Genomic DNA, 25,022 nt, shown 5'->3' on the forward strand with positions numbered 1-25,022 from the left:
GGTGCAGCGGGAACATGTGAACCTGTCGGATTATCTGCGGAGGCGTCTCTGAGAAGTCGCCATTTTATTTCCCCGCCCTTTGGGACAGGATTGCTGATAGAGACGGAGTCCGCGCTCCTTATAGCGACGCCGGGACGGCAGCGCTGTCTGTAATAAAGCACAGTCCCCGGGACTATAAATACACGTATGTTTTATATCTGCGCTCTGCTTATAACGTGGCCCTGGAGGTGCCGGCTTTGTAAGGAACGTTAGCATGACACAGGCACCGTGAGTCATCGCTCGCCCAAACACGCGTCCCGGGAACCAGCGCCTGCACAGGCAGGTCAACAACAGCGGGATCAAACAAAATGGCGGCCAGCATTGTACTGCGCGGTGGAATATGATGGCACTGTACAAATAAAAGAAGGATACCCAGAGGCTGAGCCTGCTGAGTATGACCTGTTCCTGTGTATTACAGCTCAGCATGGCACTGCACGGGTTAATACCCTGAGTGGAAGCAGTAATAAATACTCTGAGCCCCTGGGAGGGGGAGGAAAAGATGGCAGCCCCTAGGAGGGGGAGGAAAAGATGGCAGTCCCCTAGGAGGGGGAGGAAAAGATGGCAGTCCCCAACCCCTGGGAGGGAGAGGAAAAGATGGCAGCCCCCAGTCCCTGGAAGGGAGAGGAAAAGATGGCAGCCCCCAGTCCCTGGGAGGGAGAGGAAAAGATGGCAGCCCCCAGTCCCTGGGAGGGAGAGGAAAAGATGGCAGCCCCTGGGAGGGAGAGGAAAAGATGGCAGTCCCTGGGAGGGAGAGGAAATGATGGCAGCCCCCAGTCCCTGGAAGGGAGATGAAATGATGGCAGCCCCTGGGAGGGAGAGGAAATGATGGCAGCCCCCAGTCCCTGGGAGGGAGAGGAAATGATGGCAGCCCCTGGGAGGGAGAGGAAAAGATGGCAGCCACCAGTCCCTAGGAGGGAGAGGAAAAGATGGCAGCCCCCAGTCCGTGGGAGCGGGAAGAAAAGATGGCAGCCCCCAGCCCCTGGGAGGGAGAGGAAAAGATGGCAGCCCTGTAGTGTGCAACAAAGGGTTAACCCCCAAACGTCCAACTTTGCAAAGTTTGCTGCCTGTGATTGGCTGGAGCTGCCCCCCTGTGGGCGGTGCCTGAGTACCTTTCCCCTGGCTGGGAGAGTGAGTGTTCCCGAGTCCCAGCGCCGGGCGCAGCGACATGAGTGCAGCGCCGGGGGGAGTGAGGGTAGCGCCGGGCGCAGTGCGCAGAGACATGAGTGCAGCGCCACGGGGAGTGAGTGCAGCGCCGCTGCTCCGGAGCCTGCTGTGGGTGTGCGCGGTGCTGGGGCGGACAGTGTGCGGGGCGAAGCACGCCGTGCACTGGAACAGCACCAACCTGAGGTGAGTGCGCACTCAGGGGAGTGTGGGGCAGGGGGCTCAGTCCCGCAGTGTATGTGGAGCAGGGGGCTCAGACCCCCAGTGTGTGTGTGTGGTGGAGGGGGCTGAGACCCCCAATGTGTGTCAGGGGGCTCAGACCCCCCAGTGTGTGTGTGTGGTGGAGGGGGATGAGACCCCCAATGTGTCTCAGGGGGCTCAGACCCCCAGTGTGTGTGTGTGGTGGAGGGGGATGAGACCCCCAATGTGTCTCAGGGGGCTCAGACCCCCAGTGTGTGTGTGTGTGTGTGGTGGAGGGGGCTGAGACCCCCAGCGTGTGGGGGATGGGGCTGAGACCCCCGGTGTGTGTGTGTGTGTGTGTGTGTGTCAGGGGGCTCAGACCCCCAGTGTGTGGGGGATGGGGCTGAGACCCCCAGTGTGTGTGTGGGGGGGGGATAGGGCTGAGACCCCCAGTGTGTGTGGGGGGTGCTGTCTCTGTATTCCCAACATTCCAGTTACAATGCGCTGCAGGGCTCAGAACAATTATTAAGCACTTAGAAAAACAAGTGTCCCCTCCCCCTCCAAACAGTCACCTTATAACATGCAGACAGGGAGCCCCAGGGCTGAGGCCCCCCCCCCCCCCCCCCCCAGGTGACCTCTCAGCCCCACTCCCCCCCCCCCAGATGACCTCTCAGACCCACTCACCCCCCCCCCCAGGTGACCTCTCAGACCCCCTCCCAGGTCAGAGAAATTATAGCCCTTTTCCCTGATCCCGTTGTGCAAATCTCAGGAATTCTGCACAATGTGAATTTTCTGAGAAACAATAACCTCCTCCTTACTCTCCTGGGATCTGTATATATCACGTGTACAGTGAGAACACGCAGACATAGGACTCCCTTCCCCAAAGAGCTTGCGATCTGTTGTGTGTGTGTGTCCCTGTGCTGTGCACCCCTCGGGTTGCACGTGATGTTATTTTGGGCAGCGGTTTCATACTTTGCTTATTTTGGATCTCCTTTGTATTTTCTCTGCGAGAATCACATTTTTCCAAGCAGCGTTTCAAGTTCAAATGACCAGATTGGTGACTCTGCTGTTTGTATTGGCAGGAACCCTATATAAGGAGGGGTCTGGCAGTGCCCTATATAAGGGGGGGGGGGGGGGAGGTGGCTGGCAGTGCCCGGCTGCGGGTTGCCATGTTTTGTAACGTGTGTTAATCAGCATTCTGCATCTTGTTCACTTTTTGTGCATTATTCTGCAGGAATCGCTGGATGTCTGTGTCTGGCTGTAACCTCCAATGTCTTTGTGTCCAGTAAACATTGTTAACGAGATGTCAGTTTATAGAAATCGAGTCATGTATTTTACTAATTAAACATGCTGTAAGTCGCTACACGCAGGTCCGTGCACTTTATCAAACTTCAAAGTCCGAAAGGAAACTTTTCTTGGCACTTTATTTTTTTTAATTGTATGTTTTTCATTCTATTTTTAATCGTTTGCAAAAGTTGTCTTTCAAGTTCCAATCGAATGATAATTTCAGACCGAAGTCTGTCTTTTAACTGGCGTAAGAGGCATCGTCCCTGATTTGTAAGATGTTATTGAATTGAGTGGTTTTTAAAACAAATGACGAAGAAAAGATGCGTGTGTTTGTCTGGAGTCTGACTTAAAGGGATCCGTGCTTCATTCATATTGTGATAAATTCACTGTCGCAACACACGCCTGGACACAGAAGTTGCAATATTAAATGTGCGTTTTCCCTGAAATGATGCGCTTTGATGTAAATTCGCTGCCTCCGGGATATCCCTGCAGAAACGATCACTCTTCCCGGGTGCTAGTTTGCGGTTGATACGTTTGTCCTATCTGAGCTATTTCGTTGTTCAATGAGTTTCATTTAAATGTTGAATGTTTCCGATTTCCAGCCATGTTGGCAAAGTGTCGTGTTTTGTCGCTGGTATAGGAATACTTCACAGTAACCTGTGTGCCGCTTGTGATAAACGCACACAAATGGCGTTCTGTAGACGCACTAATCTCTGGGCGCACACACCGCCTCTGTGGAATAATTGGCTATGGGAAGCGTTCTATTTAAATGCTTTCAATCCCGGCCTGTTTCTGTAGTTACCGGCCTCCCCACATACAGGAGACTCATGTTTGTGGCTGTGTGGGAGGAGAACATGGAGAGGGGGGGGGGGGGGGAGAGGTTATGCTACTTTTTTTGCTTAGGGCAGCCTTCTCTACTGTAACCCAGGGATGGGCAACTCCAGTCCTCAAAGACCCCCAACAGGTCCGCATTTCAGTATATCCCTGCTTCAGCACAGGTGGTGCAGCCTTCGATTTGACGCCTGTGCTGAAGTATGTGTAACCTGACCTGGAGGTGGCCACCCCTGCCTTAACCTCACTAATTGACCTCCCGCGGACTTCAACTCTCGCCCCACGTTATTTCTTCTTCATTGAGTCCGTTGAATTCCCCCCAGCCCCGATTGACCACTCTGGGCATGCAAGGTGTTAAACCGTGGCCCTGTTTTCGTGGTTTTTGTTTCCTACGTGGGCATTGTCCCAAAGTCCGGGCCGCCGGTAATATCGGGAGGTCCGGGCGCCGGGCCGCGCCAGTCCCAGGGAAATAAGGAATCGGATCCTTCTGAATTACTTTTACGTTCACAATTTTCATCCTCTCTCTCTCTCTTCGTGGTACAAACATATATAAATGAATGTGATGTTCCAGGGGAAATGCTGATGTAGAATTCTCCTCGCAGGGCTCTTTCATAAAAACACCCCCGGCAGCCATTTTAATGCCCCGCTTTAAACCCAAACTAGGGCTGCTGCTTCCTTTCCCCTGTTAGTGGAAGCTCGGTATCAGACCCCAGACCCGACGCGGTGTCGCAGCATCTGATAAACATATTGTTACGTTTCTGCATTTGGTTGCGACGCTCCTAGTATTGAGCTGTACGGCGCCTGAAGATATTCCTTTGAAATGCACTGGTAGCCTCGGGCATGAGGGGGAGAAGTGTTCTGCCATAGGGTTTTGTAATAAATCCTACTACGTGACCCTATGGAAGAGAAGTGACACCCCCCCCCCCTCCTCCTCCCGAAGTGCCTCCACACTGATTAGCGCCGGTGACTTGGTAATCGCTTGTTTTGTTCGCTGGCGTTTTGTACCACAGTTACCACGTTTTCACGTCTGCGTATCCCACCATTTAATGATCAAGCGCGCCAAATAATAACGCATAAAACAAAGTTCACTTGCATAATCCGTGGGAACGTGGCACAAGTGTCCGGCTAATCGTGGAGTGACGCTGGCCACTCGGGCTGCTTCGTGGTTAATATAATAATAATCTGGCGTTGCGTACAGGCATACCCCACTTTAAGGACACTCACTTTAAGTACACTCGCGAGTAAGTACATATCGCCCAATAGACAAATGGCAGCTTGCGCATGCGCCTGTCAGCACGTCCTGAACAGCAATACCGGCTCCCTACTTGTACCGAAGCTGTGCGCAAGCGGGGAGACTATAGAGCCTGTTACACATGCGTTATTTACATCAGTTATGCACGTATATAACGATTGCAGTACAGTACATGCATCAATAAGTGGAAAAAGGGAGTGCTTCACTTTAAGTACATTTTCGCTTTACATACATGGTCCCATTACGTACGTTAATGCGGGGTATGCCTGTATATCTTATCCGCTATCGCCGGTTGGCTGGTCTTTCCGATGTATGTAGTGGCCATGATGGATGGACGGGTGGGGGGCGGCGCAACTGGTGCTGGGTTTTGGCAGCAGGCAGAGGCCCGTCTCGCTTTGCAAGTTCCATGAATATCACGTCCGTTCCCGCTAACTGCAGTTTGCCCCGATCGCACGGGTCACTTCACCGGAAACATGGATTCCGTGATCAGGACGTGTCCTGTATTCGCCTCTTGTGGGGAGGTCCGCCAGGCTGGCAAATAATGCAGGTGGAAGTGCAGGCTGCCGGTGTATAGAGGTACTGAGTATCACTATACTGCACAGCTGTAGTGTTGTATAGAGCACATACATGTATTTATCAGTACTCCTGTAGGACCCAGCCAGCGCACGGGGAACAGTTTCCCACATTTTGGGGCATGAAAGGGCTGGTGATAAAATAGTACGTCTGAAGCACTCACCCAAGCAACACACATTGCGTTCCGATGATGTGGCAGGTGCAGAGTTATGACTAAAGTCAATGTCTTTTGAAGTGGGAGATTGTGCTTTGAGACCCCAATGCTGAGCGCTTTTCCCCCTTCTCTGTCCAATGGGAGGCGGTGCCATGCATCCACCTCCCATCTGGGGCAGGAATGTGTTGGTGGTGTTGTAGTGAGTGATGGGAGGGAGCAGAGAGATGGGGGTCAGTGAGGAGGGTGAGGGGTCCCTGTGACATGTACCAGCTGAGACTTCTATAAACAGAAGCGCACACGTCCTTCATTTGTTATCCAGTCTCTAAACCGCTCTGACAGTCCCCGGCATCCGGAGGCTCCGGAGAGCAGGGGCAGTATACATCAGGGCCAGAGCTTTCCCTGCCCCGGGCAGGAGCTTCCTGAGGCCAGAGACGAGCTCCTGAGGGAGGAGGGCGAGAGGGAACGCCCGGCGGCTTTGTAGGGTTTAGCCATTAAGGGAGCTGTCCAAATTATCCAGAGGTGTCCTGGAGCCACGTGGATTAATAGCAGGCTGCAATACTTGCACCTGTACTGTCTACCCACTGCGACCGTGAGGTTAGGGATGCTCTGTACATGTGAAGAAGAGACCTGTGAGGTTAGGGACGCTCTGTACATGTGAAGAAGAGACCTGTGAGGTTAGGGGACGCTCTGTACATGTGAGGTTAGGGACGCTCTGTACATGTGAAGAAGAGACCTGTGAGGTTAGGGACACTCTGTACATGTGAAGAAGAGACCTGTGAGGTTAGGGACACTCTGTACATGTGAAGAAGAGACCTGTGAGGTTAGGGACACTCTGTACATGTGAGGTTAGGGACGCTCTGTACATGTGAAGAAGAGACCTGTGAGGTTAGGGACACTCTGTACATGTGAAGAAGAGACCTGTGAGGTTAGGGACGCTCTGTACATGTGAAGAAGAGACCTGTGAGGTTTGGGAAGCTCTGTACACGGGGAAGGGGAGCACGCTTGCTGTTATTACTAAAGTGCGCGTCCGTGACGTTGGATATGAAATCCTGATGCTTGTCCCTGTTTTTCTCTGTTTTAGAACGTCTTCCTGGGAACGTTTAATTATTATGTCTGGTTATCGGCGGGCGGGGGGAGCTCGGCTGTGTAACACTCGCTGACAGCGCAATATCCCTCTCCTGACTGGCAGAAAGTGTGAGTGTCGCGTGTATAACTGGTACAGCCTCTGATAGCCAACAAGCAGCAGCTGCACACACAGCAAACAGCTCCGTGTGTGTGTGATACACAGAGCTGTGTGTGTGTGTGTGTGTGTGATACACAGAGCTCTGTGTGTGTGTGTGTGAGATACACAGAGCTCCGTGTGTGATACACAGAGCTCCGTGTGTGTGTGTGTGTGTGTGTGTAATGCATCATGCATCATGCCTAGTCACTTGAGAAAGACCTATTGGTCGAAACGTTGTGTGGCACAATACATTGTCTTTATTCAGAAATGCGTAGAGCGTTGGATCCTTCTTTCCTGACTGGCTATAAGCCAATCAGAGAGCTTTTCCGTCCCTCTGCCTTCCCCCTTGCTGACGTCAGTGGCCTTGTAGCCAGCGGCGTCTCCAAAATATGAATTACAACTTTCGCAATGGCGATGGGTGACGTCATCGGTCGCGTCGCCGGCTGTATAAGCGCAGTCTTACTAAATAACTGCAATATCATTAATAAATAAGGTGCTAACACATGCCACAGCGCAGTACAATGGGGGAGAGAAACACTAGTGCAGTTATAGAGCGTCCTCCCCCGAGTACCTTCCAACCTGACACGCAAGGCGCCACAAGTCTGAGCACTATAGTACGCCTCCTGGTGAAGGCGCTCTGTGCCACGTAACGGGGGAGAAAGTCTCCGGGAAAACCCGAGAATAAAACTGCAAACTCGCACAGATCACGTCGCCGCCACTCGCCCTCCGGGTGCAAAGTGCGTCTAAGCGAGCAATACACAATCCAGGCTCGCGGGGAAACGCTCACCTGATCCGTCCGTCAAATGTCGTACCTTCGTATCCTGCCCCACCTCCCCCTGTCAATACCACCGAACTGGCTGCAGTTTTTGGGGGCACCTGCGGGCCTCTAACCCCAACGCCCCGTTTCCCTGTACGCGCCTCCCACCCCAAACCCCTCCCCCGCCCCCGGTTTGGCTGCGCGTCCCGCTTCCCTGTGGCTTTTCCTGTTAGCTTGGCTTGCTTTTTGTCACTTTGCAGCGCTGTACCACTGATTTTTAATAGCCCTTTGCACCCTGCCCCGCTGTTCCTCCCACGGCAGACGTGGTTTTTGCCAGCGTTGGACGGGATCTGTGTGGGCTTCCCGGGACATTGTATGTGTTCCCCGTTCCGTGCGAGACGCTTGTACAAACTGCACTAGTGACAATAGTCTCTTTGTCCTCTCGCACTACCCTGGATCTTGGCATCTGGAGCCCGTTGTATGCCCGCCCTCACCTGACGGACACGTGTGACACTGCCATTGGGTGCCAGTATGCCGCAGGTGACAACATGCCGTGTCACCGGGGTGACCGATACCTTGTGGTAGGATGGTGAGCCCAGAGCGGCCAAGGTTACTGCTGCCTTGGTGACCCAGTTAAAACGGTGCTCCGAGCTGCCACTTAAACCCTCTGAGATGGGCAAATCCCTTTATCCACGTTCCACGTGTCCTGACCTGTTCAGAGATCTCCCAGCTGAAGAACTGCATAGGACACGTGGCATGTTTGGTGGCACTTTCTCCTGCGCTGTTCAGTAGCGTCTCTCAATGCGCTGGCGATCGTTAAGGGTCTTTACTGCTCTTGTTTTAACGGGACGTTCCCTGTAGTGCCAAGGTGCGGTAAGCGGCATGTTTAATAACTAATGTAGCTGGTAAAATATAGATATATTCGGGCTAATATATAAGCATTTTTAAACGTGCTCTCTTTGTAGCCGGTGACACGAGCTTCGGTGGCTTTTTCGCTGAACTCCCGTGGCGCGGCGGTACACCGATTTTTATTCCTTTACGTATAGTAATTCTGGCGCCTTCAATGAGAAACAGAAGCAGCTGATCAGCCTGAATTCAGCCCCACAGCGGTATTTGTGACAGGACACTGATCCTCCTGTAGGAAGCCTGTTACACATTGTGGCCTGCCACACGTGGTTCCTTCCCTCGTCCTGAGAGAAGGCTGTACCTTTCCTGCTGAGGAGGGATCGGGGGTTTTTAGGATAGTGTTGGCTTCCAGCGGGGTTTAGATTTGCACGGTTTCCCCGTGTCTGGGGTCTGTGGTCACAGACGTGGAATCAGCTGGTTCTGCTTTGCCTGGATTCGCGTGTTTCTGTGTGTGTGTGTGTTTCTCTGTGTGTGTGTGGGTGTGTGTGTTTCTCTGTGTGTGTGGGTGTGTGTGTTTCTCTGTGTGTGTGTGTGTGTGTGTGTGTGTTTCTCTGTGTGTGTGTGTGTGTGTGTGTGTGTTTCTCTGTGTGTGTGTGTGTGTGTTTCTCTGTGTGTGTGTGTGTGTGTGTTTCTCTGTGTGTGTGTGTGTGTGTGTGTGTGTTTCTCTGTGTGTGTGTGTGTGTTTCTCTGTGTGTGTGTGTGTGTGTGTGTGTGTGTGTGTGTGTTTCTCTGTGTGTGTGTGTGTTTCTCTGTGTGTGTGTGTGTTTCTCTGTGTGTGTGTGTGTTTGTGTGTGTGTGTGTTTGTGTGTGTGTGTGTTTCTCTGTGTGTGTGTGTTTCTCTGTGTGTGTGTTTCTCTGTGTGTGTGTGTGTTTCTCTGTGTGTGTGTGTTTCTCTGTGTGTGTGTTTCTCTGTCTCTCTCTCTGTGTGTGTGTTTCTCTGTGTGTGTGTGTGTGTGTGTGTGTGTGTGTGTGTTTCTCTGTGTGTGTGTGTGTTTCTCTGTGTCACAAATACCAGTTACTGTTGTTAAAGTGAAGGTGTCTCCCTGCCCCTTATGTGACCTGAGTTTATCGGTGTCCCGTCCAGCACTGAAGGGGTGTGAGGAGGGGGCGGTGAGATTGGGGAATGTGAGTGTAGGTAACATGGAATGTGAGCAGTATGCGCCAGGATCTGCAGGCCTGGGGGGGAGGGGGGAGGTGCACAGGCACATCGCTTACACACGCGCCCCTCCTTGCCCCTCACTCCATACACCCTTCCTCCCAACCCTCAACTTGTGTGTGTGGAGGGGGGGGGGGGTACTTAGAGATGGAAAATAAGTGCAGACCCCAATAATGAAACCTACAGATTGCGCCAGGTATCCAGAACATGTTATGCCCCCGGGCATAACCCCACCCCGAGCGCAAAGCAACGGCCAACAGCACCACCATGAAACATGGCAGACCTGGCAAAGGTCTTAGTCTTATACGCAACATCTTCCATGTTAGGGGAAAATCTAATGCAGGAGCCTCCAATCGCCGCTGTACACTGATCCCTGCTCCTAGACTGCAAGCTCTTCAGGAAAGGGAATTCTTTGCCCCTGGCGAACGACACACACACACACACACCAAATATTTGCTCTCTGCCTGCACCCGTACATACAGATAGCGTGCTGGGGCGGGTCGTACACCTCACACACAGCTCAACAATGCACGCTACCTGCTTACCGCGACACGCTCGGCAGGAATCCTGACGCAGGCTGGTACAGCGGGGGGAGTGTATGCACACGCATGAGCGCCCGAGCACATTCACATGTCTCAGACACGTCTGCAACCTGCCTTTCTCCATTATCTTGGCATACAGTGCTTCCACTGCAGCCAGGGATTCTGGGTAATGACATGCATATGAGCGCACCGCGTGTGTTATACATGCACGTGTGTTATACATGCACGTGTGTTATACATGCACGTGTGTACCTGACTTTATACGTTTGCGTGTGCATCATTTCCCGTGTGGGGGGCAGACGGGGTCCTGGCAGGGTTTCGGCGCGGTGTGGGACCACCCCGTATCAGACCACCATTGGGCTCAGTGTGGAGGGCTGGTTTGTCCATTAGCAGGGAGAGCTGCTTTAGGGACACGCAGAACAGAAGTGCAGTATTGCGTCTCTAAACCACGTCTGACATGATCCGACCCGGAAGCGAGGCGCTGGAACCAGCACGGTCTTTGAATTGGGGAAATTCTTTGGGACTCTTGAATGTTTTGACAGTGAGTGTGAGCTCTTCTGTCGGGTGTTTGCGGTGCCTGGAACTGCAGCGCCGTGTAAGCTGCCAGCTGTGCCTGGCGAAACGTTTATTTCAAACTGGCAACCGAGCCCTCCTCCTTCACAGATCTCCCCTCCGCCATCTTAACTGTGCCCGCCTACGCCAACAAAATAACCTTATTCTTTAAAGAGTTTTTCTTCAAATATGTAACCACTTTTCTGCTAGAGGCCGACGCGGCGTTCTGCGGCCGTAACATTGAGTATTGAGTACGTATGTTATGACATACGGCGACACTAGGAAGCCGGTCCCTGTGCCAAGGAGCTTACAATCTATATTGTTGGGTATAATCAGACTTCTTTGTGTCCTATCGCTGGCACCTGGGAAGAAAGGGACAACGTGCGAGTTTCTAACCAGGGGGTTCATTTGTACAGATATTTGGGCCCAGATTTACTAAATGGTGCTAACGCCTAGTGCAGATGAAGGCCCTGGGATGCATGCTGTGCAAGGTTGGGTTAGAATGGGGGGGGGGCGCATGAGAGGTCTGCGGAGAATGCGCTCGCTGTTCCCTCTGCAGGGTGTCCCGCTGGGCGTACAGATGCATGAAAATATTCGCACAACGCGCCCCTCCCGGCCTCTCTGTGCACCTCCCGCAGGGCACTGAGCTGCCAGCCTCACTGCTTTTACTCCCTGCCCCCCAACCTCTGTGCCCATCACCCAGGGTGCTAAGCTACCCCCCTCCCAGCCTCTCTGTGCCCCCCGAGCGCTGAGCTGCCCCACCTCCCCTGCCTCTCTGCTCCCATGCGTCTCTGCGCTGCCTTCCCCCCTCCCCAGCCTCTCTGCGCTGCATTCCTCTCGGCCTCTCTGCGCTGCCTTCCCCCCTCCCCAGCCTCTCTGCGCTGCATTCCTCTCGGCCTCTCTGCGCTGCCTTCCCCCCTCCCCAGCCTCTCTGCGCTGCATTCCTCTCGGCCTCTCTGCGCTGCCTTCCCCCCTCCCCAGCCTCTCTGCGCTGCATTCCTCTCGGCCTCTCTGCGCTGCCTTCCCCCCTCCCCAGCCTCTCTGCGCTGCATTCCTCTCGGCCTCTCTGCGCTGCCTTCCCCCCTCCCCAGCCTCTCTGCGCTGCATTCCTCTCGGCCTCTCTGCGCTGCACCCTTTCAGCCTCTGTGCCCCCCTCTCTGAGCTCTGCGCTGCCCCCTCCCAGCCTCTCTGCGCTGCCTCTCTGCGCCCCCCCCCCACGCCTGGCTTGCAGTTGAAGTAGTTTTGTCCTCTTCCTTCCCCATAGGGCACATCAGAGGGATATAATGGTATTGTCATGGCCTTTGGATGCGCTGCCTCTGAGGGGTGGGAGTGGGGAAGCACCCTGTGAGTTGCGGGGCCAGTAATGAGCGGAGGATGCAGGGCCGGGGCTGGCAGGATCACTAAGCGCAGCGCTGACTGTACCCGTAAATCATTCCATTTACCCGTAACAGGAGAGCGCGGCGGCGGTGACATTTCCAAACCCGTCGGAGGGGAACCTGAGAGAGAGGAGAGGGATCCCACAGCTGCACGGCAGGCTCTCTGCCTCCCCCCCCCTCCTTTCTCCGCCCCCCTTTCCTTTCTTCCCCTCCCCCTCTGCCTCCCCTCCCCCTCTGCCTCCCCTCCCCCTCTGCCTCCCCTCCCCCTCTTTCTCCCTCTCCATCCCTCTCCTTCTGCTCTCCTGTCTCCCCTCCCCTCCCCATTTCTGCTTCCCCTCTGCCCCCCTCTCCACCCCCCCCCTCTCCACCCTCCCCCTCTGCTTCCTTCCCTGCCTTCGCCCCCTCTCCATCCCTCCCCCCTCTGCTTCCTTCTTTGCCTCCCCCCTCTCTGCCTCCCCCCACAGGTGAGATATACAGGTGCAGAGACTTGAAGGACAGGAGGACCATTTTGTGGTTTATACAGAAAAGTGTAGCAAGCGGCAGAGTTCAGGAAGGTCCTAAGCAGATTCAGTCTAGAAGAGCGGGAGACTATTCCTGCGGGAGGGGGGGAGGGGGGTACAACTTGTTGCAATAATCAATCCGGGAGAGAATAAGGGCATTAGTGTGGTTGTGGAGCAAAGACGAGTGTATCTTGGCAATGTTGAAGAAATGGCCAGATTGAGTGAGTATTGAGGAATGTACCCCCATGGCAACATACTTGAGACTGAGTGTATAATATTGGTATTGACTGATGGAGATGAGGGAGGGGGCTCTGCTTTGGGAGGTAGGGGACCCTGCTTTGGGAGGGAGCGTGAGGAGCTCTGGTTTAGACCATTACGTTTGAGGTGACACAGACCACCCAGGCAGAGCTTGCTGATGTGCTTTTGTGATAAATATAGATGTCATCCGCATAGAAATTATAGCTGGAGTCAGAGGTCACCAAGCGAGGGCTGAACCTGACCCTTAGGATAGGGGTGTTCCCAAGAACAAGTCCGATCAATAGCACGCCTAAAAGATGGGAACGTGCCAGAGGAGTTACAGCTACGAGTGATGGGGAGCGCAGTGTCCATGTGGTCCCCTCTGAAGGTTGGTCTTTGGGATGCATTGAGGTTCCTGATCTATATAGGGGTCATCCCAATCTACTCTGGGTCGGGCTGTAGCACCCCCCCCCCTCCAATGTTTTCATTTGCTATGTCACTGACATTGCTTGAACGTGAGGTATCCCCAGCCGGCCTCTTGCTGCCTAAATCCTCCCCCATCCTCCTGTGGCCCTCTGTTCCCCACCTTGTTCTCTAACCTCTTGCTCTCTCCGGCAGGTTCCTGAAGGAGGATTACACGGTGCGGGTGGATATAAACGATTACCTGGATATTTACTGCCCGCATTACGACCCCCGTGTCCCTGCGGAGCACACAGAGTCCTTTGTCCTGTACATGGTGGACAGAGAGGGCTATGAGGGCTGTTACGAGACCCCTGGAGCTTTTAAACGCTGGGAGTGTAACCGACCCTACGCCCCCTTCGGACCAATCAAGTTCTCCGAGAAAATCCAGAAGTTTACCCCCTTCTCACTCGGGTTCGAGTTCCGGCCGGGAGAGGAGTATTACTACATATGTGAGTACAGTATATGTGAGTACAGTATATGTAAGTAGCCTGTCGGTGGGCCGGGAGAGGAGTATTACTACATATGTGAGTACAGTATATGTGAGTACAGTATATGTAAGTAGCCTGTCGGTGGGCCGGGAGAGGAGTATTACTACATATGTGAGTACAGTATATGTGAGTACAGTATATGTGAGTACCCTGTCGGTGGGACGGGGAGTCTGGTTCCAGGGTTTTTTTTTTTGATGCCCGATCATTATAAAGATGGGGGGGGGGGGGGGGAGGATTATAGAGGCACACATCACAAGTACCGAGTATCAGCAAGTAGACAACTCGGAACAGATGGCATCCCTTTGTCCCAGAATTGGGGGGGCGGGGAAAGAAGAGAACTTCTTCTAGCTGAACTGTGCCGGTTTTTTACATTTGGGGAGCAATGCCGGTAACGGCACCAACACTTTTTTTTTTTCTCGGGGAGGGGGGTTCCCCGAACCTGAAAATAGTGCAGGTGCGCTTTTAGAGGGCCTCCAGCCATATTAATTGAAGCTAATTCTTTGCCGTGCCGATACTATGGATGGTACATACAGGGCGCACGGGTCCAATACCTCGCTAACCCAATAACGCCCAGCGAGTCCATAGTTTCCACGTTCAGGGCTTTTTGGGCGGCCGTTTTAAAGCGCTCCGCAGATATTGAATTTCAGCGGTGTTTTTACAAAGCAGAACACAAACCTCTGGCGATGCAACCACTGGTGGCCTGCCCGGCGGGGAGTGCGGTTAATGGGTTATATGATGGGGATTTGCCCTGTCGTGTTGGGATAATTGGACTTTTCTGCTGTGCCACGCCGTCTGCTGGTCCAGAAAGGAGTTTGGGGAATGTGCGGTGACTCTCGGAGCTGAGGGTGCTGCTGCTGCAGGGAAATGGTGTCCCTGAATGCGTTATTGGCTGTGTCCTTTGCTCTGAGTGCCCGGCAGCCATTAATATGGCTGCCCTTTTGACAGTGACTGGTTTTATGCTTTAGGGCAATTCCTGCAAAAGGAGTTTGCAAGAAAGTGACGCACCTGAGCTCCTGATACCTGCAGGTTACCGACGTGTCACTGCCCCGGGGGAGGGGGGGGAGCCTAGGGACGGGGTGGGTGGGGGAGGCAGTTTGTAGAGTGTTTTTTTTTTTTTATCTTGCAGATGTTTTCTTTGTGTAAACACCCAAAGGTTAAGAATCTCTCTGCTCCCCCTGCCCTCCCGCCCCCCCCCCCCGCCCCTGCCCTCCCGCCCCTGCCCTCTCCAGGGAAGGCTAAGTGCCAGGAATAAGCTGTGACCCCTGTACTGATCCTAGAGGTCAGGGAGTCCCCTGACGGGACTGTTCCCAGGGCCCCTGGGAGTGGAATTGGGATAATGAGCCCCTCTGCCTGGGGATACATCCCAGCTCTTCATGCAGTAATCTCCCCAAATACCACGATTCCTTGGGGGAGCAGCTGGTTTAAGGCTGCGTTCCGCGGTGCCCCCCCCTGTGTTTGTATATTGGGGGGTGGGGGGGGCTGCGTTACGCGGGGTCTCGCTTTCTTTTGTATTCGGTGTGTGTGATTGTCTGGATCAAAGTGCAGCGACAATGTGATTCTTTGTCAACATTAAAATCTGTGTTTAAGTTACATTTCTTTTAACGCAAATCGCGGTCTTCAATGCCCCCGCTCCAGCAGTTAAAGGGTTACAAATAAAGCGCGGGTAGCGCATTCCCCTTCACTTTCCGCTCTAAGTATTCAGTGTTACAAGAAAGGAATGGTGTATTGTGTATACAGTGCTGTACATAAACGTTTGCAGGCAGTCCCTGCCCCGCAGAGCTTACAATCTGTTTGATGCCTGAGGCACAGGGAGATAAAGTGACTTGCCCTGCTTCAGCGCACGTGTCGGTTACATGTACGGCTCTTATATTCTGGGACCTTTATATTGTCACTTTTATGCATCTTACATTGTGACTCTCTGTACCTTTTATTGGAACACCTGGAGGTTGGTGGCGGTGGATGACGCTGTGTGGGGGCAGGTGACACCGGGCGTGGTAGTCTGCGTGTGACGCCTGGGGGTAGGCGTGGGTTGATATTATGGACTTGCTCCCTCGGGCTCCACAGTTGGCAACTTGAGAACCTGTTTCGTTTATGTATTTTTTTTGGGGGGAGGGGGAGGGGGGGAAGGCCGCCCCTCCCTATAATACCTCAGTAATTAGAAGGCAGCCTAGCCCAAGGTGGCTGATTTGAACCCAAGCGGTGCCGCGCGTGGCAGCTGCTACCATTTCTAGTCTGTGTGACGGGGACAGGTGCCAGGTTCTGTCATATGGGTCATAACAACATGAAAATGCGTTCCCGATGAGCAGTGACTCCCCTGTATCCTATCCGTACAAGATTGTCAGCTCCTCGGACCAGAGGGTCGCTGCTCCCAGTGATTTTGGTCCCTGTATTGTCTTCTATTTCTCATTCTTTGTGTGACTGGATCAGCACAACAAATTGGTATTTTTGTGCCATAAGGTTTTGGGGAAACGTGCGTGTTTGTGTTTTTTTTGCGTCCGTCCGTCTGTCCGTCCGTCCGTGCCCACAGAGGATAGCAGAAAATGTAAAAGCCTGCATCTCCGGAGCGCGTTCCCAGTAAATACTGCCCTGCTAAATGAAGCATTATTGTGAGTATTCTGCCCCCGGGAGGAGTCGCTGTAATTAAGCAGAATCGCCTGATTTCTCGCAGTTACACTTCTGGCTTAAAACGAACGCATGCAGGGGATTCTGGGACAGCAAGTGGCAGCGAGGGTCTCTCCTCCTTCCCAGGATTACGCCCCCCTCTCCCTCCCCTCACTCAGTCAGCCTGCTGTTAATTAAGACGTTTCAGCGGTGAAAACAGGTGGAGAAAAACCAATAGCCATTAATCAGCTGCTGAGCTCAGCACCGTGCAGAGCTCACATGTACGTCAGTGTGTAGCTCTGCGCGCGTCCCCGCACCGCTCTGCCCGTGCCACCACACCGCTCTGCCCATGGCCCCTCAACCCTGCACCGCTCTGCGCAAGTCCCCACCACTTTGTCCGCGCCCCCTCTACCCTGCACAGCTCTGCCCGCACCGCTCTGTGTGCGTCCCCACCACTCTGCTTGCGCCCCCTCTACCCTGCACCGCTCTGCGCGCGTTCCCACCCCTCTAGCCCGCACCGCTCTGCCAGTGCCCCGCTCTGCCCGATCTTTCCCCCTGCCCATGCCGCTCTGCTCTGCGCCTGCCGTACTTTGCACTAGTAAAGGGTCATAAACCTTCACCAGGAAGCCACCGACCTGGGTACAATGTGTCGGGCACAGGGCTGCGGCACTATATAGAGGTTTCCCCTTGTACTACACACGCCACCAAGTCCCCTGTATAAGCAGTGCCAGCAGTGTCGCGATGATTTGTTGGGTACAGGACACTGTTACAATGCAGAGAGGTTCAAGTATCGCCGCCTGCGGAAGTAGCGCTGCTTGGAATTTGTTAAAGCGATAATATTGTATTAATCTCTAAGCTCAGTGGAATAACGCCGTGGCCATGCAGCTGGCGGGTGCGCGATCAGCATGAACGTGGCTTAAGGCAGTGATCATAATTGCGGCGCGAGCACGGCGCGTCCAAGCGTGCAAATATTGACCAGGCATCTAAAATTAATATCGGCGTCACGTGAGCCGTTCAGCCAATGAGGGCGAGCCGGTCTTGGCCACGCCTCCCGATGCCTGCAGCGCAGACATCACGCGCAAAACCGAGGTCTAACCGCGATATGTAAGCGGCTCCGAGTCCTGTGGACTTGGTACGGCTGAGACGGACGGTTTGTGGCCCCCTGGGTTCCTGACACACGCGCTCCCCCTCCTCATGTAACTGAACGCGGCCTCATGTGGGCTGCGGGCCCGTTAACCCCTCGCGTGCTGCGGGGCCTGGCTGGGGGAGCGCAGGTGCTTCCTGTTTGGATAATCCGTGCAGCCTGAGCTAATGTTTCCAACACGTTGCCCTAATCCCAGGATGGAGGGTGGTGGAAGTTCCCGCTGGGTCCAGTGAAGGGCGCACATAAATCACATTAAATGGCGTCTCTGCTGCTGATCCGACCCTGCGGCCTCTGCAGAGACCGCTCTCCCGTTACTCCGGGGGTGTCGTGCTCGGGTATGCGCGCCCCCCTCCCACTTTGCTCAGCAGGGATAAGAAAATATGGAGGTCTGAGAGCATTCTGGTCAGGGCTCGCAACTCCTCGTGTGTGTGTGTGTGTGTGTGTGTGTGTCACACAGGTCTCACAGAAGTGCAAGTCTTTACACTGTAGCTGGTCAGCTCTCTGCGGAGGCAGCTCTGTTTCCACCAGTGATTTTTATATATATATATATATATATATATATATATATATACACACATACACACACACACACACACACACACACACACACACACACACACACACACACACACACACACACACACACACACACACACACACATACACACACACACATACACACACACACACACATACACACAGCCCTGCCCCAAAGAACTTGCAATCTATAAGGATGGGAAAGTAGAGGGGTACAGGGGATTCAATATTTTCCCCAAGACCAATAGACCAGCTAAATATCCGCAAATGTGGCGGGCGCCCAACACGCGCTGCTATCCGGAGGTGCTCCTGGCTTTGCACCTTCTTGTAACAAAGTAGCACGGCTCTCAGCCTGGATACATTGCTCGGCCTGTGCAGGTCTTCTGTGTGGTGGGGGGAAAGAGAGCCTGTGTGTGTGGGGGGCGGGAGATGGTGAAGGGGCCTCGGCCAATTGGAAAACTTTCTACGTAAAGCATGGCGTACAGAATGTGTAACATGCACACGTGAGCCCCCCTGCCCTAGGGGGGTACTGGGAGAGGGGATCGCAAACGCTAGTCCTAATTATAAAATGCAAGTCGGGTTTCCTTAAGGGGTCTCCCAATCTCACCCCCTCCCCCAACTCCAATCCCCTTTACCTGGCCTACACGTGTAGCTGAATTCCTGTCCCTTCCTTGGCGTTATGGTTTTGGTTTGGCTGCCGATCTGCTTTGAATTCCTTTCCACTCCTCGAGGGGGAGGATGTGAGGGGAGCGTGACGTACAAGAAACAAAGATTCTTTAACGTGTGAGATTATTTGCGATTAGTTGGGGTAGTCAGACCGGTTTGCATAAACAATGAAGTCTCCGTACTAGTAACGCCAATGTCTGTGTATTGCGTCGGTCACATTTTATTGACCTAAATATGTGTCTGGGGTTACCGGAGGATTCTTGAAAGGTCAGGCAGTGCCAGTCTCGGTAAAGGGATTTAATAATGGTTTCGGGCTCAAAGCCTCAGAACAGGGAAGATCAAATATCCGCTCTGTCCTCAGGAAGACCTGGATAAACTGAGCTATAAATAGAGGATAAATGGAGAATTGGCAGATTCCCCAAAAAACCTTGTGTGGCTGGGAGGTCCCAACGGCTCCTGGGCCGAGGAACCGCAATATTCCCTCTTCACTTGCTATTAATTTCCATGTTTCTTAGAACGGAATTGTCTCCCCGGAGTGAAACCGCCATCATTTCTATTCACCGCTAAATCTACCTTTTTATTCACACCTGTCCAGTCACAAATCGGAGGGGCCGTCCGCCGACTGGGCCTGTCGGGCCCCTCATTGCCTCAAACTTAATGACTAAGACGCCGGGTCCCATCGTTCCCTTCACTGGTCAACACCAGTATTGTCCACTCCGCGTTGCTCATTTGCGGCCTAGGAATTACATTACTCTTCCCCCTCCAATATAACCGCTGTTTGTCCCTGCACAACATGGCTCAGATACGCCCCTATTCTGTTCCACGGGCTGCTGAAACGCCAATACATGCCCTCATTCTCTCCCGCATGGATTACTGCAACATTCTTTTATCTGGCGTCTCTCGATCCATTTCAAATGCTGCTGCTCTAATCTGCTCTTCTGCATGCGTATCCGCTTCGGACCTGAGATCTCTCTGCTGGCTTCATCTATTAATGAATATTTTAGCTATTATATTGCCTACTTAGCTCTGAATCAACTGCAAAGTTCCACTCCTTTTTAAGTCTGTATACTCTGCTCCTCCCATATATCTCCTCTGACCTCTCGTTACACCCCTACTCCCCACCTTTCCCTCACACCTAGGATGTCTCCTCTCTGCACCTCTTACCTCCTCAGCCCTCACGGGTTAAACCCTTGCCCCTTATCTCTCCACCCCTCCGGTTCATCAAACGCCTTCTCTTCCTGCGCTCAAACTCAATGTGATGAAATGATCTCCCGTATTACTGATGCCCTGTGACCCCCCCGTACCTGCCCTGCGACCCCCGTACCTGCACCGCTGCTCCCCGTCTGCAAGGCTCCCATTATACCATTTACATTGTAAGCTCTGCGGGGAAGGGCTTCCCTTTGCCTCATGTCGGTTATTTACTTATCCCCACTGTTTGTACTTTTATTTCCCCCTGTATTGTAATTGTGTACAGCCCTGCGCACACTGTGGGTGCGATGTAATAATAAATGTATATATGTCGGTATCTCTCTTTCAGCCATTCCAGATGCAGACAGCGCCGGCGAGTGCCTGAAACTCCGTGTGTCCGTCTGCTGTCTGTCCACAAGTGAGTGCCCGGGGGCAGCAAAGGAACCGGTGTAGCGGCTAAGGATCTGGGTCCATTCACCTACTGCCTGACGCTTTAATCACACTGCCCCCATTAAATAGGGTAACCGTATCCCTGCTCCCTCCCGCCTCTCTGGGGTCTCTGTGTAGTGCAGCATTGTTCTCCCAGGACTCTCTTCCCGGAGGTGGCTGCATGCTGAAGTACACTTTGTATTTGAGGCACTATATAAATAGTCTGTCTGTCTGAGGCGTGTAGGAGTACGTACTTGGGGGGGATACTGAGCCCTGGGACGGGCTGGGTCTCTGCCCGGGAGTTCCATGTTTGGGGTAAGGGCCTCAGAACAGGGAAACGCTGATTATCTAATAAAAAAACGCTTGCATGTATCGTTTCTTCCAGCTGTGAAACCGGTTACACGGCTCCCAAAATCTCAGCCCCGAGGAGGGAAGACGCCCGGTCAGGGAGGTGAGTGACCCCGGGGACGGAGCAGCGTTTGGCTGGACGCGTTATTTGGGGATATTAAAGGAGCGATCCGCCGTAATGAAGCTGGATATTGTGTTGCGGGATTTTCAGTGCTGGGAACACTGCCGGTCTCCAGATACTTACTGCCCAAGTAACCCGTATTACTTAACGTTTTTAACCCTTTGAGTGCCGAAGGGCCCGTGTGCCACGACCCCTCTGCCACTCCGGTCACGATTGCGCCGTCACTGATGGTGGGAGGGGAGGAGTCGGCTTCCTATTGGCCTGAGATTTTGCAGCCATTTTGTTTCACCTGAGAGAGTATCTTGGAGACGGGCGGTCCCCCTGGCTTCCACCCTGTAAAAGAGTAGGGATTGTTCCTTTTTTTTTTTTTTTAAGGGCGGTGTATGACTTGGGTAATACTCCATCACCTGTGCCTTTTCAGTGGTGGCCTTTCCTGAGCCACTGATCAGTGCTACGGTTCTAGTTGGGTCAGAGTACCACTACTTTTTTTTTTTTTATTATTCTTATTTACAGTTCCGCACTACAATTTTTTTTTCTTTTAAAAGCTAGGGGTATCCACGTTAAGGTATATAATGTGTGTTCTATGCGTTCAGCAACTGTGCGAGTACTTGAGTGGTAGTGCAGCGGGGCATAGTGATGCTGAGTATTCATTCTCCTCTCTGTCCCCTCCGTGCAGATCCCAGAAGGCCGGCGGGAAGCTCCTCGTGTAACGTGCCGGTGTCTCCTCTCCTCATTACCCTGTGCCTCGTGCTTTGGAACTGACACTGTCCCGCCTGTCCCAAACGGACGTCCTTTTAATGTATTGTATTTTTTTTACTTGGCAGTATATATATATATATATATATATATATATATATATATTTTTTTTTAACTGAAAATAAACGTCGTAGCACTTTATCCAGAGAAGGAAAGCCGGAGCTGCGAGGACAAACCGTGGGAACGTGGCATCGAACCAAAGCGCACGGACCCGGCGTACCTCCTGGTGTCGGAATACAGCGCCGTGCTTTTCCCTCTGCAGTTTATCCTGGGATTATCCCGGGTCTATCCCGGGTTTTCTGAGCTGGTGACAGATTTCAGTGCACTACAGCTCTGTGAGTTAACAGGGCAGCCATCTTTAACTCTCCCTGCACTCTTGTCCCAGGCGATGCTGATCTTGGTCCTCTCTGCTACTTTGCAGGTAAGTGTACAGCTTGGTTTGGTTAAGTGCACTCCACGGCTCCTTAAATTATCAGACTGCAGTATAGAGCAGTGCTGAGTGTGTTCCTGACATCTGGTGCTTTTGCTGGTTAGAGACCATTTCTCCAAGCTGTTGCCTGCAGGTTTGGGGGGGTCTGTGACCCTGTGTAAGTACCACATTCCATGTTGTTGGATCCCGCATAGGTGGCAGTGCTGCCTCACACACAGCGAGGTTGCGGGAGGCTCCGGGGATGGGAGTGCTGTGGTTATTGCCTCTGTAAGCAGCTCTCTCCGCTCCCCGAGCCCGGCTTCATGCAGATCTGTGAGTCCAGCATTTCTCTCGTCACATGAATGTTTAATGAACGCTATAAAATGTTACACAGGTTACCTCATAGGCATCTTCCAGCAAGATCCCAACTTCCCTACAATATGCAATAACGTGAAAACACGCAGCAATGTTAGTGGTACAGCGCTACAGCGTAGACTGACGAGACAGATGTCCATCAAGTTCAACATATGCTGAATTTAGACAACAGATACTTTATCCTATATCTGTACTTACAGTATATTGATCCAGAGGAAGGCAAACACAAACCCCAGTGACATATCATCTAATAATATCTCATAAGGGGACAAATAAATTCCTTCCTGACTCCAGGATCACGCCCTGGGTCAGCGTCCTTCCCATGTTTACTTATTTGTAATGTTCCTAACTTATTAGTTTTTGAAAATGAGACTTGAGGCTTTGTTCTGTATGGCTGACGTGACAGTTTGAGACCAATTTTGGGCACACACACCCTTGGCCTCAATGGGGATTTTTGTCCCCAAATAAAACCTGCCCTGCGGTTGTACATAGAATGTACCCCATAGAAGTAAAATCCCCACAATATCCAGGACGAGTTGCTCTTGTATATAAAGGTATCTGCAGGGGAGAAATCCTCGCGGGCCTGTCGGTGACGCTTCTGATTTAATTTGTGTGATTTTAACATGGGGTGAAAGTCTTTTCAGTTACATACATTTCAGAGCCGTGTCACTCGCTTTAAGCCGCGGGCGCGGGATGTTTTTAGGCACTGTATCTTCAATTTAATAAATACATGTGAATTTGGACCGGAGAGGACCCCGGCCCTGTGTGGTGGTTCTGGGGGCAGTGGGGAGAATATGTCCATTGGGTTTGTGCTCTGAATAATGCCTGACACTTTCCTGCTGCTTTCAGGTACTCGGAGATGGCCCTTGTGGATGGACGGATATTTACAGCAGGACGTGGGCATTAAGTGGGACCTGCTTTCTTCCTGGCGACGCAGTGTAAAGATCTGTCTGTCAGGTTCTGTTCCCCAACCAAAGACGCGGAACGGGTTTGGACTAATTGTACATCCGGGGCTGGAATTAGAGACTGGCAGATGGCTCCTTTTGTGCACTCGTCTCTTAAAACTGGTGATGGACGTGGGATTGCAGCAGCGTGGACGTAACAAAGGATCCTGACACCTGCTGTGGCACAACCTCCCACGGGAACCACGGCAGCCTGCACATCTGTGGATGAGGTGGCGCCGACGTACGGAGTTTCGTTGTTTTAGGATGGGGGTCCGCAGTTTGGAAACCTGGAGATGCTACACGGGGATTGTATGAACACAGAGGGGAACCTTTGGGCGGGTAGGGGGCTACAGTTGCTGCTTTATACTGGTTTGGACAAACCTCTGCACCCAAATACGAAGTGCCCTCCAAATACCGACACTAAGGTGGGATTCCCTGAAGCAGGAGAGTCACATCTGGGATTAGTCACCTCGTTCACTATAAACAGGACATGCTTCTCACTGGCCACGAGTCTGAAACCCGTTTCCTCTCTCCCTGCACGTTCTCTTATTTATATACAGGACACTTTCTTGCACCCTATAAAGAATAGGATTCTCCCTTCCCGATGTACACGACACCCCTGTCCCCCTTCTCACTCTGTTTACAAGCGAGACACACACAGCGAGAGGTGTGACGGATACTCCTTTCTTCTCCATATAAAGGACCTTCTCTCCGGTTCCCCTCGTGCTCCCCCCTGTAGGAACGGGGCACAGATCTGGGGGTGGTAGGGTGCAGACTTGGGGTTTCCCAGGAGACCGCGTTCTCTCTTCTGTGAAGATGAATTTTGTTGCAGTATTCCGTGTGTTTACAGACCCTTTTTTTATGACTTGTATAAAGAAATCTTTGTTAGAAAACTGAGCCAAAAAATAAAATAATGCGAATCGCGCTCTCGCACTTTTTTGGTGGTCCAGCAGTTAAGGTGTTAAATAAAAATCCCACCCCGGTCATGCAGACCGTGCTTTGCAATCCGGGGTCTGTCCCGTACATTACTGCTCATAGTGTATATAATACAGAATATGCATGCGCTTCCCGCCCCCAGCTGCCAGGCATGCGCTTCCCGCCCCCAGCTGCCAGGCATGCGCTTCCCGCCCCCAGCTGCCAGGCATGCGCTTCCCGCCCCCAGCTGCCAGGCATGCGCTTCCCGCCCCCAGCTGCCAGGCATGCGCTTCCCGCTGCCAGGCATGCGCTTCCCGCCCCCAGCGGCCAGGCATGCGCTTCCCGCCCCCAGCGGCCAGGCATGCGCTTCCCGCCCCCAGCGGCCAGGCATGCGCTTAAAGTTAAAAACACAAAAAAAGCGCAAGACGCAAATGGTGAAGTACATCAAATGGCTAGTAATTGATTCGTCATCCAATTAGACCAGGGCCAATCCGATAAAATCGCTCAAATTAGAGGGCGTGACGCCAATCACGTGTTGCTGCGATTGAGAGACCGTGGGAGACGCAGGCAGTAGTTCCAGATTGCAGGAGAAGATTGACCAGAGCTGTATCCACCAGACCATTCCATCTGATGCTTGCCGTGTGGTAAATTCGTGTTATTAACACGTAAATGCGCTAATTTTCAACATTGATGTACGCAGATTACCTACCCCTTTTAATACTAAAATTAATCACTTTGATGTACTTCACCATTGGCGTCTTGCGCTTTTTTTGTGTTTTTATCTCTTAGTTCGTGGGAGTGTTTGAGCCACTATTTAATTTAGCAGCAGACGCCACATCCAACGGTTTTGTATGGACTTTAATATAAGTTTTTTTGTCACTTCCACAGTGGGGTTGAGCCTTGCATTTTTATAA

General features: G+C 52.6%; 1 protein-coding gene across 1 annotated transcript; it reads left to right on the top strand.

Annotated features, from left to right (window-relative positions):
• The first annotated feature begins 1,150 nt into the window (after window positions 1-1,150).
• EFNA4 (ephrin A4) lies at window positions 1,151-24,118 on the top strand. Its single transcript, XM_075608123.1, has 6 exons — window positions 1,151-1,386; window positions 13,344-13,636; window positions 20,161-20,229; window positions 20,626-20,691; window positions 21,386-21,886; window positions 23,099-24,118. The coding sequence occupies exons 1-5, from the start codon at window positions 1,205-1,207 to the stop codon at window positions 21,469-21,471; spliced, it is 696 nt and encodes a 231-aa protein (XP_075464238.1). The 5' UTR covers window positions 1,151-1,204; the 3' UTR covers window positions 21,472-21,886; window positions 23,099-24,118.
• Window positions 24,119-25,022: the final 904 nt, after the last annotated feature.

This window comes from Ascaphus truei, chromosome 7, assembly GCF_040206685.1.
Source record: "Ascaphus truei isolate aAscTru1 chromosome 7, aAscTru1.hap1, whole genome shotgun sequence".
In the NCBI taxonomy this organism is placed as follows: Eukaryota; Metazoa; Chordata; class Amphibia; order Anura; family Ascaphidae; genus Ascaphus; species Ascaphus truei.